Source organism: Micrasema longulum, unplaced genomic scaffold (assembly GCF_059751315.1).
Source record: "Micrasema longulum isolate JH-2025_06_02 unplaced genomic scaffold, ASM5975131v1 h1tg000883l, whole genome shotgun sequence".
Classification (NCBI taxonomy): Eukaryota; Metazoa; Arthropoda; class Insecta; order Trichoptera; family Brachycentridae; genus Micrasema; species Micrasema longulum.
This window is the reverse complement of record NW_028278075.1, coordinates 290,071-307,934: the sequence shown is the minus strand read 5'-3', so window position 1 is coordinate 307,934 and position 17,864 is coordinate 290,071. Positions and strand designations below refer to the sequence as shown.

The 17,864-nt window shown below is 31.2% G+C and overlaps 1 protein-coding gene across 1 annotated transcript in view; it reads left to right on the top strand.

The window, feature by feature from the left end:
- Window positions 1-17,864, top strand: part of LOC148278417 (uncharacterized) — a 51,284-nt gene that overhangs the window by 23,206 nt on the left and 10,214 nt on the right. The window contains exon 3 of the mRNA XM_088231411.1: window positions 9,593-9,810. Coding sequence (XP_088087537.1) covers window positions 9,593-9,810 — 218 coding nt within the window. The remainder of the gene's footprint in view (window positions 1-9,592; window positions 9,811-17,864) is intronic.

Here is a 17,864-nt window from a genome sequence, read left to right as displayed (position 1 = left end):
TTTCATCAAATTCTGAAATTGCATCCATCTGCCTTCGAGGTACAGATATACATGTGCATATACCCATATAGACGAATCAACTACTGAACTAGCTGCTAAATTGAACAAAAAAATTATCTACATTATGTGCAAAAACTGTATTTAGCGAGCGAATCGTTGTCTGAATGTAAATACGAGTACAAAGCAAGTGAATAATAACTTCATAGGGGACGATAAAAACTTCGTAAATAAGTAATTTTGTATTTTACTTAAGTGGTTTTTATTTCCAATATAATATTTTTAAGGTTAATATGAATTTTAAGTGTTTTATCAAAACAAGTAATGTCAACTACCGTGCGCGTTATTCGAAAAATGTGTTTAATTTTTTTATTTGAAAATTTATTTTTTAACCCTTACGGATTATAACATTAATTTTACAAAAATAATACAAACATTTTTTATTCATACTCTGCTCAAAATAATATTTTTAACATCTTTTGAAAAGTTTGTCTGAGTCTTTTGTTTAGTTTTGTCTGGTAGTTTATTGTATAATTTCAGTCCCTGGTTTATTAGTTTTGATTGTCCTTGTCTTGTTTTAGAAAGTTGTTAATGATATTTTTCTGATATTCTCGTATTATGTATTATTCTTTTCTGTGAACAATTTATACGTTCAAATGACAGATATATTCATATACCGTATTCGTACATCCCGATGATGCCCCAAATAATTAAATAAAATACGCAAAAAGCATATTAACAAAAAACAAAATAAGTTTGATTCCAATTTTTATTTAGACAACAACAAATGTTTTATTTTTCATGATCTCAAGCGGAATAATTGTAAAATCATATTTTCACCCACTTTATAAATACATTTAATAAAATGTACATTTTCTAACGCAATGCAGCATAAAACTGACCGCAAAAATGATATCAAATTAACTAGAGATTGATTTGATAACTTACTCAATATTTATGAGTCATAATTCAACGTAATAATGCAGAAAGCAACCAGTCTTTTTAAAAGGCAGATCCCACCGGCATCTTTTATAATTAAACAGCAGGTACATTTTCAAATCATTTTGTAATATGTTTGTAAACATATGAACCCCCAATGAAATTAAATAAAACCTATTCTAATACATATATTATAACTGAAATGATTACAAAACACAAATTGAAAATGTTATTAAGTAGAATAAAAATATAAAAAAAACAATAATAAAACACGAGTGACAATAATGGAAATTGAGTACAAACACACATATATCCTGACGCCTAATTCATGATTAAATTTTGTTACGCTTGCCACAAAGAAATTTGATGTCCGGATCTAACTTAGTTCATTTCAGTCTTAGGTCCCCTCTATACCTCTATTAGTTATATCCAATCGATTTCGTTTTTTAATGAGTAAATCGCTTATGGCGCTAATACCACATTCCACTAAATAAGATGAGGAAAAGGGTAAAAATAAGTTTCTGGCATGAAAAGTAATATTATGTTATTTTGGTTAGTTTATTTACAAATCCATGCCATTATTCCTACATCCTGCACAGTTTCTGTGTTTTCAGATAATTATTAAAATTGTAAATGGTTTTATTCTATTTTAATGCAATTTGACTTAGATTTCAATTTTGTATATCTCAGGCATTTTTTGTATGACCGATGAGTATTCTTCTTTCTATGTAGAATGCCGACGTGTCTCATCTCTGAAGCGTGGTGCCCCATCTCTAAGGCGTTATGCTCCGCCGGTGGCGCATACGCTCCACCATGGCAAACACTGGTGTTGATTGTTATAGTAAGATCTAGTGTTCCTCCAGAAATCTAGTGTTCTCAAACAAATGAAAGTCGATAAATACAGAGGAATTTAAATTTTATAAATTTATTAAATTAAAAATATCTGTAATAAAAAAATAAGTTTTAATACATAATCTCACTAAATGAATTCAAATTTTGAATGGGATATCATTCAATATTAGATCTGTCTATTTTCTGAAATAGCACATTTTAGGTTGTGTGGTCAGGCAGACTTAAAAAATCACTGAAATTCCTTCAAAACATAATTGAATTATTTTCAAAGTTATTATGACAAATTATTAAACCGATACTTGACAAGTAAGTACCATAGATAAACATTAAAAAGTACGATTAATACATAATATCAAAACATCAGTATGTTACTAGGGCTGGATGTTTTCTGCAAAATACACACTTTAGGTTGTTTAGTCAGCCAGACTTTAAAAATCATTAAAACTGGTCAAATACATTTTAAAATTCTGTTTGGTACTGGCGATGCGTAAACTGGTTTTCAACAGTAGGTATATAAATTTTGTGTTGTCACAGCGCAAAATTGGATTAGGAAAGGAAATTGAGATGGCGACTGATGGATTGAGACTGATCTTTTGTAGATTTTTGTTCCTCTTGAAAACAGCAGCAAAACTCCACACTGATGGTCTCTTTTTTATCACATAAATTTAATTCAACATTATTGTTAATTATATTTTATTTTTACGCGATGCGGTATACCGAAATCAATTAGGTGATTAACGTGTATGTTAGTTGAGTTTCAAGCGGGCACTGACCCCAAGTGACAAAATAATAAATTAAATAGTGTTTGGAACTTCATACAGGTGTAAAAGGGACAGGATTAAAGTTGGCGAGAGAAAAGGAGACAGATATAGGAATTTATTTATGCTGTGACACCTTATCAAACAGCATTACCAGATACCATAAACAAAACAAAAGCATCCATCATTTATCATTTCTCAAAGTAAAAATCATTCTTACGGTTGTGTAGATACTATTATTTTTTATTTTAATAAAATTGCCATTTTCTCAGTTTCATTTTTCTACAGCTGGTTGCTTTCTGCATAACTACGTTAAATTTTTTGAGAACGATAAATACAAATATTGCCGGTGGTTAAAAATCCCAAGTACAGTCGTGATTGTTAGCTATATTTTATCAGTTTCAACACGAAAAACTCCATCAAAAGTGCGGTAGTGACCATTAAAAAGACAATTGTGTTTACTAAATTAGCTTACACACAATAGAAGTGAGAGAATGTATTTTGCTACATTATTAATTTAATGATTTAATTTGAGTTTAGAAAGCTGTTACATATGGTCTTATTACATGAAAAAGGTAGGCAACATCTTAAATTGTATGATTTTTATCTTATGTAACACATTGTCATAAAGTTTTATAGTGATTACGGCAGTTCTTTGTCAGAAAACCATTTTAAATAGAGTTGAAAAAATTGTGGTTTTAATTCAAGGTACAAGTACTCGTTTTAAAGCGGTCAATTTGTAAAATTATTTATATAGACCTTAATTAAAATGAAATCTGTTGGTTGGGTCTTTGCATGATGTCCTAATGGTTTTAAATCAGGTTGTGGTCCCGTGGCTAGTGTTGCGGACTCACGGATCAGAGATTTGAGGTTAGGATCCCACTCTACCCCAACCTGATTTCCATTTTCTTATAGTAAGTTACTTAAAACTCATTGAAAATGGTCACTGAAATCGAAATATTTGAGTAAATTATAAGAACGCGAGTATTTTTTTTTTAAATAAAGAGTACATGAGATATAGGCGCATCAGCAAAGGCTGCCTGCCTATAACGAATATTATTAATAATAAAAATAATTAAAATAATCATAATAATAATAAAAACTAATACCACTACTACTACCATCACGCCATTTTTCCGTAGGGGTAGGCAGAGAGAATGGAACGCCACACACGTCTATTCTGGCATATGTTCATAGCTTCTTCCACATTCATCTTGTCATAAATGCCCTTCGGTTCTGTCTGCTTTTGACATGACCAGACTTAAGATTTTGGTTTATCTGATCATGCCACGTCTTCCTTGATTGTCTTCATCTTACGTTACCGTTCATTTTTACCATATATACTTGTTTTACCATTCTTTCGTCGTCCATTCGTTTTACTTGACCAAACCATCTCAAAGACCCTTTCCTTATCTTATCAATTCTAATTGACTCAGATTTACCCTTTCGCCTGATTTCATCATTCGTAACCCTGTCATACATTGATTTTCCACACATTCGTCAAACAGATCGCATTGAATAAAAAAAAGACAAAATATGCATTAAGCATATAAACAAAAGAAAAAATACGTTTGATTCCATTTTTTATTTAGACAATAATAAATGATCAGTTTTTCTTGATCTAAAGCTAACTACGGCCTCGTGGTGTAGTGGCCGTCGCATGTGCTTACCATGCAAGACGTCTCAAGTTCAATTCCTTATATGATTGACATGAAAAATTGATTTAAAATGGTGTTATTAGACTAGAATATTTTATAGCCTAAGACTGATCATCTTAATTTAATGTATCAGAAATGATTAATATACGCTACGGTTGGAGTACCAATGATGTGCCCTATGCACCATTAGGTGCAAATGGGAATGATGATGATGAATTATTTACTATATTAACTAAGTAAACCAAAGCAAATAAATTGAAACGATTCTTTTTATTTTTAATTAGGATAAACCTATAAACCCATAATTGAATGAACGTGTTATTTGTAACTATTGGAATTAATATCATTTTCTTTATTCTTGTTTATTTCTCACACGATAATGAATTCGATCATCTCAATCGAAAGTTTTAATTCGTGAATAAATTAAATGTCAAATTGTTACTAGCCATGTTATTACATTAGTATTTTTTAACATTTAAACTGTAAATTTCAAAACGTATGTATCAAACAATTCAATCCTTATAGGGCGAATTTTTCTGGATTTCTCAACTTTAGAAAACTTCTTACAAATTAGAAAATATGGTATGGATATTTTGTTTGGTTTAGAGCAAATATTTTATTTTTAAATATCTATTAAATTATTGAAAGCTATTTCCACAGTAAAACATATTTTATTATAAAGCTAAGCGTAACAAATCCAAGGATTTTATTAATTTCGTTTTAGGTGATTAATTTTCAGGTTTTTATTTCATAATGTCATTAATTTTGTAGCCAAAAATTTCATTAACAGTTTTATGGAGTTAATGAACGTGTGATGCTGCCACGGTGTTCATGAACTACTTTTACGATCTAATGTCATCTTTCAAAGCTGAATTTAAAAACATAAATTTAAGAAAATTGTGATCTTGGGCTCAATATTATGATGCGTTTGACCGGTAATGACGTTATTATTATATATTGCAACACGCTTGTGAATTATCAGATAGAAGAGTGCATTACCTCTTAATGTGAGTGGCATATTATTTTTCTTACACAAAATCCCTTTTTAATAACTACTGAAGAGATATCGTTAGAAAAATACAAAAAAAAAATAGCATTTTTTGTTTACAAATTTGTATGAACAAACAAAAAAACAAATAAATATCACGCCGTTTCCCCGTAGGGGTAGGCAGAGAGGATCGAACGTCAATATACTATATTTTGGCATACAGAACTCGCTTCCTCTACATTCATACAACTTCTCATGCACGCACGCCGATTATTCCTACTTTTGACATGTCCATCTTTAAGTATTTGATGGACTTGATAGTGCTATGTCTTTAATGGCTTTTCTCGTTTTTTGCATCCATCAACATTCGCATCGTAGATCCTTTGAGCCGTTCTTTCTTTGTCCATTTGCTCTACATGTCCAAACCAACGCAGCACCCCTTTCTTGATTCTGTCGATAATACATATCTCAGCCTTACACACTTCACGGATCTCGACATTTGTGCACCTATCATACATAGTTTTTCCACACATTCGCCTGAGGGATCGCATTTCGACAGCATTTAACCTCTTTCATCATCATTTTCCCAATTTCATACTTCGCTCCCATACATTAGAGTTGGCACCAGAACTCCGTTGTGAACTGCTAGTTCAGCCTCCTGCGATAAACATTTGTTTGCCAAAGTAGATTTCAGTGCACCGTTTACCCTGTTCCCGGCACTCACTAAATTTGTATGAAACACTTTAATTTACGATTACACGTCCACTGGTTTAAAAGTTTCCGCCTCATCGTCAGGACTTGTTCTAACTCAGAATCACAAAACAAATAATTATAAATATGTATATATTTTAAAAAGAAAACAATTGCTTTTGCAAAAATATGCAATATTTACAAAAGAACCATAATTATTGGCCAACTTTAGTTTTCTACATATTACTAAACATATTTTTTTTAAAACATACTTTAGTAGGGTTTCTCAATACCACTTGCAAACAATTAATTATAATAATACTTAAAACGAAATTAAAATAAAATATAAAGTTTTAAAAACTGTTCGTTTACAACGGTCTCAAAAAATCTTATAGCCAACGGACTTACAAAGAACAACCCCAGATAAGTTTATTTTAATACTAGATAAAATAAATATATCATCAAAGTATAATTATAAAAAACAAATAGTACAAAGTTGGTTGAATAAAGGTATATTTTATTTTTATTATTATTAAAAATTAAGGCTCTATCCTTTTGTTTGTAGTTATTTGAAGTGAGTACGTCGATTTCAGAAAAAAAAATCTTACACAAATTTTCGGTTCTAGGTGGTATGCATTCTTTTTATTATTTGTGTTTCAAATTATTTAGAAGAATGAAGTATGAAACAGAAAAATACGGATAATAATGATTTTATGAATCAAAATGGAAATATTTTTAAAATACAACTGACGATGATGTTATTATCTCGAAATTGGTTGACGTATAGCTCTCTATTAAAGTGGTAAGCATAAATTTATAAAAAAAGCCTTTAATAAAACATAAAGATTACGGGAAGTAAAATAAAATAAAATAAAATAGTATAAAAACTTAGAGAACCCGGACCAATAAAACTATTTTAGAGAGTTAGCACACTTACGGTAATTGAAAATTCCTCAGGCAGAAACCAAAGCCTCAGGAGTGGGTTATCCTCGTACCTTGAACCACCTTGCTGCCCCATGGCTTCAAGCTTACTCCTAAAAAAACAAACAATTCAGAAGGACTGCAGAACCTTGGAAGATGTTTCATGGCTAATAATAACTGCACTTTTATTGCACTTCCATTTACTGCTGTGTACTTGCAGCACGAGTGGTGTGCAATATGCACTCGAGAAAAACACATTAAAAACTTCCTAGCAATTCATACATGTTTAAACTCTTGTGTGGCTGTGGTGTAACACGAGTCTACATAGGATACAAGACTTGATAAATCTCTCTTATTTATTTAAATGATGAAGTTGCATGTTTTGTAATCTTCAAACGGACATTTTCACATCGGATTTGGATAGTAAAATTTGTATAAACATACGAGATTTTAATACGAAAAATACGCGTTCTTACCACTACCAATGCCAATAGAACAATACATTTGTTTTGCTGTATTTATAAGAAAAAGAACGAGAATATAACACATAAGAAGGAAGACATATACACTGTTCTGTGGCCGGTGTTTGTGTGAAAGAGACAAATAAGAAATTCGTTCAATCGATTGGTTATTGGCAGTAAGCGGGATGGCACGCTAGTTAAATGACCGGCGTACTTATTGTTTTTAATCTATTTTGCTATAACGGACCTAAATTATATTGAAGTTTTTATGACTTATGGAAAAAGAATTACTAACAGTATGTCTCTACACGATGCTACATAACCGCATGTAAAGGAATTTTTCAGCACAGCCTTTTAAAAGGTAACGAAAGTTGCTTGTTTCCGTTGCTTAATATCCAGGTCATTGTTTAGGTCAGACATAAAAATATGCCCAAAGAATTTAAACTTCTCCGATCCGACGAAGTATTAGACAAACTAATACTTCGTCGGATCGGAGAGATTGAAATCCAAGAAGTTTTTTTCAAGAAAATCATCATTCTCTTTTTGCACCTACATAGGGCACTGCATTCGTACACCAATCGTAGCGAATCTTGATAATTTTTGTTACATGAAGGTAAGTTTTACGCTTCAGATACTAGTCCAGGGACTACGAAATATTCTGGTGTCAAAACAACCTTTTAAAGAAATATTTCAAATCAACCGTGTCAGGAATCAAACCCGAATTCACATACTATTGAATGTAGCGCCTAAAATTTCTAGCTATACTTCCAGTTATTTTTGAAAGTTGCCATTTTGTGAAACAAACAATCCCAGGTATTTAAAACTCTCGACCCTTTCGATGACCTGGTTTGACAGAAAATGGGTTTTTTTGGCATCAAGCCACGAAATGTTTCACGCAATACACGGATTTTTGCAATATTGATGAAGGTAGTTAATTATATAGTTTTACGCTGGGCCGATGTGGCCTTTAGTTTGGGAACAATGAGGAACTTGTTGGCAATAGCTCGAGTGTCATGTGCGTATATTGCGTGTGGTTTTGGGTTATAACATCGAAAGTTAAACTTAAATCCAAAAATATGAGCTGTTTTTATTAACATCATGCAAACGATACGAAGAAACACTTATGATATTAATTATGTTTACTCAGATTCACCGAAAAATTATATGATTATACTGACTATTATATACTGTTTTCGGTTTTTAACATACAAATCTTGATGATATTTTTATGTTCATGATACCAGTATATCTATGTCACGTTTTGTAATCATTACGACATAATCTGTTATGAGTTAACATGGAATTGTCACGCACGTTAAATAGGTAGCTTAGAAAAATATTGTGACAGGAAATGTCATTCAGTTATTTCGAAATTGTCTATGCACCTAAGAATTCATACGTCTTCTATGGTCATATTGAGAAAAAAGTACCTACCCACCCACAAAAAAGTTAATTGATGTTAATTTGATTGATTTCTGAATATGAGCTATTTTAAATAAAAAATGCAGCTAATAAAGTGATAATTGAGAATGTTTTCTTCCACTTGAAATCAGATTTAAAAAAATCAAATATAACAATTTGCCGAAATTTTCATCATGCTGCAAAACTTCTAAAATATTAATTTTATTTTTCCTTCATCCGCACGTAAGAACTGCACAATTTAATGTACATAATATAAACACTGCTTTGAGTATATCCAAATGTTTACAGACAGTCTGGGATTTCTCCCCAGGGAGTTATTTAGAAAAAAAATTACTATATACAGAATATGTTGACAATACATTTGTAATGTCATCATGTTTTAAACCAGAGTCAAGCAGAAATATTTTAAGATACTATAAAAAATCATTAAAACAACACAAAACATTTTTTTTAAATTCATAAAATATGTATGTTATTTAAAATAAATATAATATTTCTTAGCTTTACCTGAGATATATCTCACTCTTTCTTTCTCTGGTTTAATTCTGTAAGATATATTGGTTTGAAAGAAAGCTTTGCATTTCTTCTGCCACTTCGGTCTTGTCCTGTGCGGCCCTCTTTAAGACTTCATAAAACTTGGAGCTCACATCTTCGCATAAATCCCCGAGGTATTTTTGGTGAGGGTGCCCCCTGTAGTTTTAAGCATCAGACATCAGCATCATCCTCTAACAGACCCTCGTGACGCACAATGCGTCAAATCTATCTTACACGTCTTTTGGAGATGGTCTTAATCGGGTACCTTCCTCCTTTGATTCGAATCAAATTGGCTGGAGCCAAGTACAAGAGATTGAGATATAAAACTATACCAAATAAATTATCACATATGCGGTTTTTCTTTGATTTCAGCTATCCTCGCGGTCTGTTTATGCGAGAATATAGCGGCAGAGACTCCAGAAGAAAGTGACAAAGATGATGTCATTCTGGTGGAAATGGAAACTGAGAGTGACCAAGGGAAGTTGAAGAGGCAAACGGCTGAGGGAAGAGTTGTAGGAGGAACTCAACACTTTCAGTATGGGGCCTCGCCAGGACACTACCTACTAAGGACGAAGGATGCCAGCTCTGAGGTGACTGCACATTCTCTTTTAAATCAAACTAATACAACGTATAATTTTATCTAAGTCTGATTTCTATTTAAATTATATATATGGGTTAAGCACATAGTCAGATCGATGGGAAGGAACTAGTGAAGGGGTAGTTGCAAAAATTTACTTTGACCTAAGGAAACTTAGCTGAAACCAAGCGTCGCATCAGTTATCACTAGAAGAATAATTTGCAGACTGAATAAACACATCTGTTAGAGCAGCGGACCGTTCGATGTTTTTTTCGCTTAAACAAAAAGAGGTTGCGTTATTATAATCTTCTTTTATTTCCATGACAAGCCTCTTGACACATAAAGCGGGCTGCTGTCGGGTTGCAAGTCGACGATCAGGTTCGATGTTAACTCCTCGGAGTTCAAATGGAAAAGATATCGATTCTTGTGCGTTCATTGTATATATAAACTGTAAAAGCGCACGGAACCTACCCATTTTAAAAATGTACTAAAATATTAATTGAGTTGCCAGTGTTGCTAGACTGCAACATAATTAGTATAAATAAAATAATTAAGTACTTTACTGAGATCATAACAACATTGCTAGAATAACCCCCTCTGAAACTTCTAGTGCAGATGCTGAAATCTATAAGTACGCATTTTATGCGAATAAAATGCTTAATGTCACAATTGAAGCCGCATCTTCGGATGACCACTGGTCAATCCTAAGGATATGAGAGTACTTGCACTTTACTCAGGAGCCGGGCTTTTTAAAGACCTACTTTTGCAGTAGTTCTGTGAAAGTATTAAATTATTTTTAATAAACTGTAAATTGTGGTTAATTCTTTACCATTGAAAATTGGTAAGTTAAATGAGAATATTTGAAAATTCATCAATTTACGCAAATTTACAAAAAAATTTCGTGTTTGATTGCTAACCGGAAATCAAATTAATTGATTTGTTTATATTTTTACGTTATTAACTATAGTTGTAAATAATGGTAGATTTTATTTTGCTTATAGGAATATAAGCTCTAATGTGTTAAATTATGTATGTGTTATACCGATTTGAAATAGAAGAAAATAAAATAAGCGAATGTGCATCAAATGGAAAAACTAATATGAACAAATGTGTGCACTTCATATTACATGTTCTTTTAAAGTAAAATGTGTGCAATATTTCTGAACAACTATGATATACTTGACCTTGAAATACACGTCAATAAAATTACTAAATCCTGTCTCCTAAAAAATCCGTTCACTGTCAGGTGATCAATTGCATTAGAACAAAAAGGCAATATAGTTCTCTAAATAATATGCTAAAAAATAGTTATTAAAATGTTTATTTGATACACGAAAAAGTATTTAATCTATTTTGCATTTTTTTTATTTCGCAAAAATTATTTAAATCTAGAAAAATTTAAATTTTATTTTATTTTTTATTTATTTAATGCACAAAATACACAATTTTATCATAGCACAACTACATTTTTTTATGTCCCGACTTGTTAGAAAATTCCGTGTTAAATTAGGACTCTTCTATATGAATCAAAGACATATATCAATATAATAAACAATACACAAAATATTCAAAACAATATACAAAATAATAAAAAATGTAAATGTTAAGAAATGGAATGCAAAAAAGTTATTTAATGGTACGTGGCAATCTGTTATTAATAATTTATAGTCATTTTAAAATTCAATTCGGTAATTAGTTGTTAATAAATAAAAAAACAAAATAATACAATAAAGTTATAATAGTAGCACATCTATATGGTAAAATATGTTATTCAATAAACATAATATTAAATAATTTTATTTAAAATATATATTTACAAATAATCAAGCATCACTTTTAAGTTTATTCGAAAATGATATACATACGTAAATAATAATGAAGACAGAATCGATATTACATATTTATTCCCGAAGCAATCTTCTACAGTGGGTTCTACCCCTCGATAAAATCCAATTATGGATCTTCATCTTAAATATAGACGTTGTTTTGGAGAACTTAATATGTTCATCCAAGACGTTGAACACTCTTGGAGCTATATATGAAAAGTGTCTCCGAGCAAACATCGTACTTGTTTTCGGTAATCAGTAGTTAAGATTATGCGAAAACCTCGTACGGGCATTCTGTTAGGACCTCCCCCCGTAGTCGCCTGACTAGAAAATTGTCAAATGATAATAGGTTTTTTTGTAATACAATATGCGTAGGAGTTCTATAATTGAGAATATGTATAAAAAATGTTAACAAACGTGTAAATTTAGATTTATTTAATTTATCTTTATTAAAATAAAAATCGATACTTTTTAATCACGTCTTTTACTAAGTGTTATACTTGCTTAAATGTTTATAATATTATACATCGCCTCTGTAACTATTATTTATATTTAAAGTTAGTTTTATGTGTACCAATGCTATAATTTCTTATTTAATTTTCCTTTGTTATTTTTTTATTTTATGCTAATTCTATGTACTGATATTTTCTTTATTTGTGTACATGTGTTTGTTATTTTGTTTCATAATAATATTTTTTTATTATTATTTTATACTTTGTTAAAGACATAAGTTTTCAAATTAATAAATCCGCATAAAAAAATATGAAATATAAAATACTGTCTTGTCCATGAGTTTACGATGGTTATTACGATAGATAAAACACGAAAAACATCGAAATTATTAATTTTTTTTTAGATAATCACAAATTTTTAAATTATGTAGTTGTTTTTTTCATATTATTATGTTTAGTATAAAATCTATAATTTTGAAATATCAATACGATTTTAATTCTTGGAAAAACAGGTCTTAGATTACCCCTTCAAATATGAATCTCGAATTTTCAATAAAACAATAATTCTAACAAAAATGTTTTTCTTGTATAATGATTATTCGTACTGTATAATCTGCCTTCATTAGAGAAACGTAGAACGGAGATGGACCTTATTTGCATTTTAAAAATACTTAATGCTTAAAGTGATGTTCCATCTCTCTTGCAATCAATTTTTTTTCATGTTCCCAACCATATTATTTATCAAATTTTCTAAGAGCAACTTTTGTTCTAATGCTCCAATATCCAGAATGTGTAGATTAGTCAATTCGTTGCACTACTAGGAGTTATTTGGGATAGATGTTCCGCTTTTCGTAGATCTCTTCGCTACTAACATAGGAGACTTAGAAGAATTGACATAGATTGGCTCGAAGTCTTATATAAAGATCTTGTTTTTTTAATATACTCTATTATCGTGTTTCCACGGACTGAGTACTTTTCACTAGTTCTAATCTTTTAATTTTAATCTCTAAGCTTAGTGAAAAGTGAGAAGTAGCTGTTTCATCACAAGCTCGGCAGCCCTGGGTGAGCCTTGACTGTATCCCGGAGTCTCCTCCGCTCTTGCTGGCCTGCTGTCCTTCTTCTTCAGTTCCTCGTTCAGTTGTCGTATCCGTACTGATGCAGTTCGTCCACCGCGTTTTAAGCCTTCCTGATCTTCGTCGTCCTTTTGGGGTAGAGAGAGTTATGCGTTTTATGGGGTTTTCGTCGTCCATTTTAATTATATAGAAGTAACATGCTGTTCAGTAGGTCTTGATAAATTGCATTATTAATTTGTAAATGAATAAGAAATAAAATCGACCCGTTTATGCATTGGTAATAGCAGAAAAGTATTAGTGGCCCAACATCCGTTCAAAATCTAACACCACCTCCACATTATTTTGCGCAGTGTGTTCTCAGGGTAATAATTTTCTAGAGCAGTCCTTAGGCTCTTTTGCATAGAACAAAAGCGTTCCAAATTTTTGGTTCGGTTTTAGTTTGGTTTTATGTTTAACAACAAACGTGTAATGGACGGTTTCGGTTCGCACTTGAAATTCTCAACCCAAGTACCTACGGCCTGTTGTATTACTATAATTTGTAGCTCACTTCGTGGTCATAAATCATGGAATAGCTTTCAGTATGAGCGACTCTATAAGGTTATTACTCTAAGGTTTAAACGCTATTTAAACATTATTTTATCAACGATGATAAAATACAAACGACAAACTTGCAGGTATGTTTATATATTTATTTTTCGCCTTTGCCCAGAATGATCAGGCGGGTGAACGATCATCAAGATCTTGATTATTATGGTGTAAGGATGTCTTTCTTTACAAATCAGCTAAAGAATCTGTATAGTTAGCCTATGCTTTTTACTTAATCTAAAAAATCTATCATCTGTCTTTGCTGCTTATTTCTGTTCCTTATATTTTTTTATTCCTTTGTAAAAATTTCTTTTAATTGTAATGTTTATAATGGACTTTGTCCGTAAATAAATAAATAAATAAATAAATAAATAAATAAATAAATAAATATGAACTATTTTAATTCCACCTTTCCGCAGCCATAAATACTTGTCGTAGCTGTTCATAGGGTCAGCAAGTGACAAGTGCTTAGTAAATCGTGGTAGGGGTTTTCGGCTAGTTGCTAAGAAAATGGTATTGGCGTCTATTCACTTACAATGAAACTTTTACTAATACTAAGCAGTAATTCATTATGTTCACATAAAGGGTATAAGTGTCAGAGACATGTCTTCAGCATTCGATCTACTTATTTTTCTTATCAGCCCGTTTTTTTCGACTTCCAAATTTTTCAATATTTTTCTGTCCTGGGCAGTCTGTTTCCATCCCTGTACCATAAGTTCCACAATGTCATCAGTCCATCTCCTCTATGGTCTCCCTACTTTCTTTTTATTTTCGTACGGTCTCCGATTTATGATTCTGGGGGTCCACCTATCAACTTTTTGTCTCACCACATGACCGGCCCATTGCCATTTTTGTCTTCCCACTTTTTCGATATCGGTCACCTTTATACGGCGTCTTATCGTCTCATCCCTTATTCGGTCTCTTAAGGAAACACTCGACATTTGTCTTTCCATGGACCGTTGAGTGCACTCAGTTTTGTGAACACTTCTGTCAGTGAGTGACGTGGTTTCAAGATCTATGTTGTCACCGGCAGAACTCAAGAATTGTAATCTTCAGATTTTTTGGGATTCCATATTTCTAAAAACGTGTATCAGTTTTCCAAAAGCCGCCAAACTTAACCCAATTCGGCTCGGCAGTTTTGCAGTTTGATTTGGTTTTCGCAATTTTATTTTGTGCCTAAGATAAATGTACTCGTCAACAGCACCAATATTCATATGTTGCTAGGAGTTGGACTGAAAATCTTATTTTTGTGTATATTTATTTTCAGACCAATCTTTCTAGAGGCTTCGTATAATTATTTTACCACAGTTTCTAGTGCATGTACCTCTTCATTTATTATTACTTCATCGTCTGTGATTTAAATATTTACCATATTTTAAAATGTCTTTATTATTTCAATTAAGCGTCCTCAAAACGTCTTCTAAGGCTAATGTAAAAAGTTTTTGTGATTTCGTGTCACCCTGTCTTACATCCTTTTCGATCTTGATTTTCTCCGTTTTTACATGGTCGTTTACTTTTACATCAATGGTAGCATTTTGGTATACATATTCGATCAACCTAGTATATCTAGAATCAAGCATTAGTTACTAAGCTCATGTAAACCTACCTGACCAATAATTTATTGTGCTTGTATGTCTTTGCTTCATTTATATTTAAGTTCTGTTTGTTCAGGTTCTTGAACATACATTTTTTCGTGTAAGTGTTATAATTGGCTTAAACCGTTAATGTAATAAGTAAATAAATAAATAACTACGAGGGAAACTAGAAATTTCATGTTAATATTTCATTTACCATTTTATTAAGTTCATGAGTATACGTAGTGTTTCGAATGGTGTATAATATTAAAGCGGAAATATGAAATAATATGTAACTTTACCATGAAAGTAAATATGTTAATTATATTTCCGGTAGAACTGAATTGATTTTTCCCGTATACATGATTTTTTACGTTTTTTTTAGAACGTGGTTCCTGATTAATGAGTCGTTCGTTTCCTAATAAATACAAAGATAAAAATTATAACAAAGTCATCATGCAAATACCGCTGTCTTATGAAAATACTTAAGGTTACATAAAAGCAAATACTAATTCCCTCTTACCCGGAACAAATTTTCTTTATCGTAATTGCATAAATCAGCTAACAGCTCTAGATGCTATCTTCTACGGTTAATCAGTTATTATTTATTTAATTCGATGAGTGAAACACACATACACAATATACAAATCTGCAAACTACGATAGTGATTATATCAACGTAGAAATCATGGATTCGATTCCTTATGTTGATAAAACTGCAGCCATATCCGTATGTTTAAAGAACATCATCAAAATAAAAAAGTTCATCATGTAATGCCGATGGCAGCTAGGTACCTTATTGTATCCCACAAAATGACAAATTTAGTTTTTTACAGTAAAGTGTAAAACAATTAAAATAAATTAAAATTCCATTATTAAAAATTTTAACATCGTTAGAATAAAGTTTTTTTTTGACAAAAAGAATTACATGAAAAATGCGTTTTAAAAATATGTATATGATTTGCACATTATAACGTAAACGAAACAATTATTGAACTAAAAATGTTTTTTAACCTGTCCTTAAGACGTTTATGTGATGTAACAGGTAGAAGTTTGCGTGATATGATAAAACAGGAATAATTGAAAATATTTTTTTTGTAAAATGTTTAATATCATTTTAAGTTGCTAGAATTCCACTCGTCCATGCGCTTTGTAGCTGGACGACGAATCTAGCTTCCATATATTAATGTTATCACTATAAAATAACGAAATTTTGTAAATGGGGTCTAGAATTACAATTATCCATGTGCTTAGTGACTACAAGACGTGTTGTAATCTTACTACTTTTGATTTTTAAATTACATAAATACACAAAATTTCTTTGTTAACTTTAAAAATGTGTAAATAAGGGCTAGATTTCTCACCGTCCATGCGCTCTGTAACTACAAGACTTGCTGTAATCTTACTTCTTTTTATTATTATTCTAAATTTTTTTGTCAATTATAAAAATGTGTAGATAAAGGCTTGATTTCTTACCGCCCATGCGCCCTGTAGCTGCAAAATGTGCTGTCATCAAGCTCCTATCAGTTATAATTTGAATTGAACTAGAATCCCAACCGTCCATGCGATCTGTAGCTGAAAGACGGTTTGGGATATTTATTTATTACACAGCTAAAATTGAGGTGATTTTCACAAAAATGGCGCTGTATAAATTATCCAACGATAATAACTGACGTTTTAATTGAATAAATCAGAATTGAAACACAAAATAGTTTAATAATGCCCTATGCCCTTTGGCTATAGTTTACAGTTTCTACTTCCCAGTGACTACGATTAAAAAGCACTCTTAGCAATGACACCCATACTGGCGTAATATTACAAAACATTCACATATCGTGACCAGAGTTCGTGTTAACTTCCAGCTTCACAGACACTACCAAGCATCATGTTCACAGTACAGACTGTGGAAAATTCACAATCCCGACATTTCAAATAATCCGTTTTTATGATTTACCCAAATATATCAAATCCATTGTTAACGAGTTAAAAATATATCTGAATTTGTTACAATAGAGAGGGAAAACTTTTTTCAAATATGAATATGACAGTCTAGGCATTTACAGGACTTATGGCCTAACATTAGCTGGTTTTTTTTTAATCTATTTTTTTTCCCATTATAAACAAAGAATTATAGTAAAAATAATATGACCTCACTAGGGTTACCCGTGCCAAGGACTCATTATTTTATTCATACATTTTCAAGAAAATTCACTGTTAAATTTAATACTCAAATTTTTACAAATATTTTAATGTAAAACCATTTTTTTTTCAACCAATATTTTGTAGCACTAAAATTTCTAATTAATAAAAATAAATTAAGTGGTGATATAGTAGGGTTTAAGCGGGTTTGCAACTCTTTCACCAAAAAACGATATTTTTTTCAGTTGACACTTAACTTTTTAGTTGACATTCAATTTTTAAGTTGACATAATTTTTTTTAGATGACATTTAAGTTTTTAGTTGACACACAATTTTTTAGTACACACTTCGTTTTTTCAACAACAATTTGAGAAAGTCGAAATGTTTGTATGCATTAACGGGATTTCACCGAGTGGCCT